Source organism: Phacochoerus africanus, chromosome 7 (assembly GCF_016906955.1).
Source record: "Phacochoerus africanus isolate WHEZ1 chromosome 7, ROS_Pafr_v1, whole genome shotgun sequence".
Classification (NCBI taxonomy): Eukaryota; Metazoa; Chordata; class Mammalia; order Artiodactyla; family Suidae; genus Phacochoerus; species Phacochoerus africanus.
Genome location: NC_062550.1, coordinates 23,719,496 through 23,723,470, shown reverse-complemented (window position 1 = coordinate 23,723,470; position 3,975 = coordinate 23,719,496). Strand labels below are relative to the sequence as shown.

Genomic DNA, 3,975 nt, shown 5'->3' with positions numbered 1-3,975 from the left:
AGCGAACAGCACTGACTGAGAGAATGATTTTTGAATGTTGTATTTCCTAAAGCATGATGTTAGTTATACAACTTTCTCACAAATAGACATTTAGGTATCTCATAATTTTAATGCTACATATTCTAATCACATGGTTCAAAAATTTCTCTAATTCCTCTCTGATTCCTTTCTTAAAACTTATTTAATAGAGTCTAAGTTCCTTTGCACATTTTATACTTCTGAAACACTTGACTTCCTTTTATTTCTTTATTCAACATGCAAAATACCACATAAATTGTAATTTCACTTGGAAGGCAACATTGATCTTACCAATAGCATACATATATTGATATAATTAATGATGCATAGCTCACAAGATTTATTTTAGAAAATAGTATATGAAACTCTCATTTATGAGAAGAGACATTTGTAGACAAATACTGGCTCAATATTTTGCACTGAAGAAGGTGGTTGTGGGAGTTCCCTGGTGGCCTAAGAAGTTAAGGATTAAGTATTGTCACTGGTGTGGCTCTGGTTCAATCCCTGGTCTGGGAACTTCCACGTACCATGGGCATGCCCCCCCCCCACAAAGGGGTCATTTCCTATGAAAGAGTAAAATGGTCTATTCGGAAAGAACAGAAAAAAGAGCTGAGCTCAGGAAGTCTGAGTAAATCCAATACAATAAGCATCATTTTGAGGGAAGAAATGGGGTAGATATAAAGTAACAAATGGAAACTTGTACTCAATTCCTCCATTCATGTTTCAAGGATACCTTATCGATGTCTACATTTCATCTCACTGTTTTGAAACTGACACAACCTTTGAAGCACATCCTTGAGAGCATCCTTCACCTGCTGATTCCTTAGGGTATAAATGAAGGGGTTTAGTAAAGGAGCAATGGAGGTATTGAGCAGTGCTACACCTTTAGTTAAGGCCACCCTTTCCTTTGCTGATGGTTTCATATACATAAAAATACAACCCCCATAAGTAATGGAGACAACAACCATGTGTGAGGAACAGGTGGAAAAGGCCTTTGTTCTTTGTTGAGCAGAAGGGAATTTTAGAATGGTTTTGATGATGTATGTGTAGGAGAGGACCACTAACAGCAAAGTGATGACAAGTGTCACCACAGCTAAGACAAAAGCCATCAATTCTATGAAGCTTGTATCTGTGCAAGAGAGCTGCAAGACAGGAGAACTGTCACAGAGGAAGTGATCATTTATCTTGGAAGCACAGAAATCCAGCTGAAGTCCCAAGACCAAAGGAGGAAATATAATTAGGAAGCCAGCTACCCAAGAGCTGAGGACAAGCTGATGGCACACTCTGCTGTTCAAAATGACTGGGTAATGCAAAGGTTTGCAGATGGCAACATAGCGGTCATAGGACATGGCCGCCAAAAGGTAAAACTCTGTAACTCCTAATAAAAGAAAAAAGAATAGCTGTGTTACACAACCATTGTAGGAAATTCTTTTGTCTCCAGTGAGAATGCTTATCAAGTATCGTGGAATGCAGACTGTTGTGAATGAAACCTCTAAGAAGGAGAAATTTCGAAGGAAGAAATACATTGGGGTCTTGAGATGGGGATCCAGGAGGGTGAGAAGAAGGATGATTAAGTTTGCTATCAGGCTCAAGATGTAGCTGAAAAATAGAAACAGGAAAGTCACAATTTGCAATTGTGGATCATCTGTCAGTCCTAGGAGAATGAATTCTATTTCCATTGATTGATTCTTCATAACTCTTTTGTGAGCCTTATCAAAACTTTACAGGAAAAGAAGACAAAAAATTGAACACATATAGGCATAGAACTTATATTAATATCTAGATAAACATATATAAGCTTAAATATATAGATAAGTCTAAATGTACGTAAATGACCCAACTATATAAATACAAAATGCACATTAGCTAAATACACACAGTAACCTAAATATACATATAAATGTACATATAAATATGGTAACTTAAAGCAGAAACAAGTATATATCATCTTACATTTGTAAGTGGGTTCTCCTGGGTGAATTGCCAATAACATAATTACATGCTACAGTCAATTCTAAATTCTTTACATTACTTCTCTTCTTCATAATTTTTCCTCTAGAACTTGATTTTTTTTGGTTAATGTGCTTTTACAAGCACCCCTACCAAGTAGAGTCTACTCTGCATGTATAATTTAAATAACATAATACCAATATGTTAATTGTATATTTTTTATCACTTTTATTTAAACTGTGCAATGCAGTAAGTTTGTTTTTCTTTGTAGAATTGAGTATCAAGGATCTGTCTCCTAAAGCAAAGAAACAAATGTAAAATAATCAAATTGGACTGAATTAAACTTAAAAGGAAAACATCAACAAAACAAGACAACCACTGAATGGGAGAAAACATTTGCCAATGATATAACCAATAAGAGGTTAATATCCAAAATATATTAGCTACTCATACAATTTAACATCCAAAAAACAATCTGGAATTCCCTCATGCTTCATGAGGTTAAGGATCTGGCATTGTCATTGCTGTGGCTATGGTTACATCTGTGGAGTGAGTTTGATTCCCTGGCCTGGTAACTTCTGCCTGCTGATGTCATGGCCATAAAAGAAACAACCAATCAAAACCAAAAAAAAGAAAAAAATCTGATTAAAAAATTGACAGAAGACCTGAATAAAAATGTTTCCAAAGAAGACATACAAATGGACAACAGACACATGCAAAGATGTTCAACATCATTAATCATCAGAGAAATGCAGATGAAAACCACAATGTGGTATCACTTCACACCTGTTAAAATGGCTATCATCAAAAAGACCATAAATAACAAATGCTGGTGAGACTGTGGAGATAATGAAACCCTTATACAATTTTGGTGGAAATGTAAATTGTCACAGCCATTAAAATTTAGAAATAAAACTACCTTGTGATGCAGCAATTTCATCCTAGGTAAATATCTGGAAAAAAAGCTCTAACTACAAAAGATTTATGTATGCCAATGTTCATAACAACATTATTTACAGTAGCCAAGATATGGAAGCAACCTAAGTGTCTGTCAACACTATGCAGTGGAATACTACTTAAAAAGAATGAAATTTTGCCATTTGCCACAGCATGAATGGATTTGGACGGTATTATGCTAAGTGAAATAAGTCAGACAGAGAAAGCCAAATGCTATATGATATCTTTTATATGTGGAATCTAAAAAAATAAAACAAGCTAGGGAATATAATAAAAAAGAAACAGCATAGATATATGGAACATAATAATGGTTATCAGTGGAGAGAGGGAAGAGGGGGTGCAAGACAGAGAAAGGGTATTAAGAGACCTAAATGACTGTGTGTAAACTAAATAAGCTACTAGATACAGTACATCTAATATGTCTAATATTTTATAACTATAAATGTAGTCTTTAAAAATTGTGTCACCTTTAAAAATTGTTGTACACCTGAAATTTAAATACTATTGTACATCAACTGTACTTCACTAACTTTTTAAAAAGTTGAACAAAAAAAATGAGTATCAAGATGGTTTTCCAAAATCAGTATTTAGAGTTATATTACATTTCCCATGATGGTAATGAATAAGGTAATATTGATTTTAGTTATTACACATTCCACTTATAATAGTTTTGACATCTTCTCTGAACTGAGAGTCAACACATACTATCAATTTTTTTGACTGGGTTTGCTCTACAGAAATGGACAGTTGCTTTCCATTATGTAAGTCATAAAAAGAAAAACATGTCAAAACAAACATTTTAATAAAAATATTGTATTTTTTTCAATTAACTTTTTTGAGATGTATTCCTCTAAGTGTCTGCAGAATTTCAGGGACTAGTTTCTTTTTTTTTTTTTTACTTCCTCCATATTGAATACCACAAAATTATATTACTCCCTATGCCCTCTATTATAAGAATTCCATTTATCATTAGAATGAACTATCCCACTTATATTAAACATGTTAGTTTATTCCATTATATAAATTACCTATGGACTTATAAAAGAAGTG

The 3,975-nt window shown here is 33.6% G+C and overlaps 1 protein-coding gene across 1 annotated transcript; it reads right to left on the bottom strand.

The window, feature by feature from the left end:
• Positions 1-534: 534 nt before the first annotated feature.
• On the bottom strand, positions 535-1,712 carry LOC125131704 (olfactory receptor 6C6-like). The gene has a single exon (XM_047788472.1). The coding sequence runs from the start codon at positions 1,710-1,712 to the stop codon at positions 753-755; it is 960 nt and encodes a 319-aa protein (XP_047644428.1). The 3' UTR covers positions 535-752.
• Between the last annotated feature and the right edge of the window lie 2,263 nt (positions 1,713-3,975).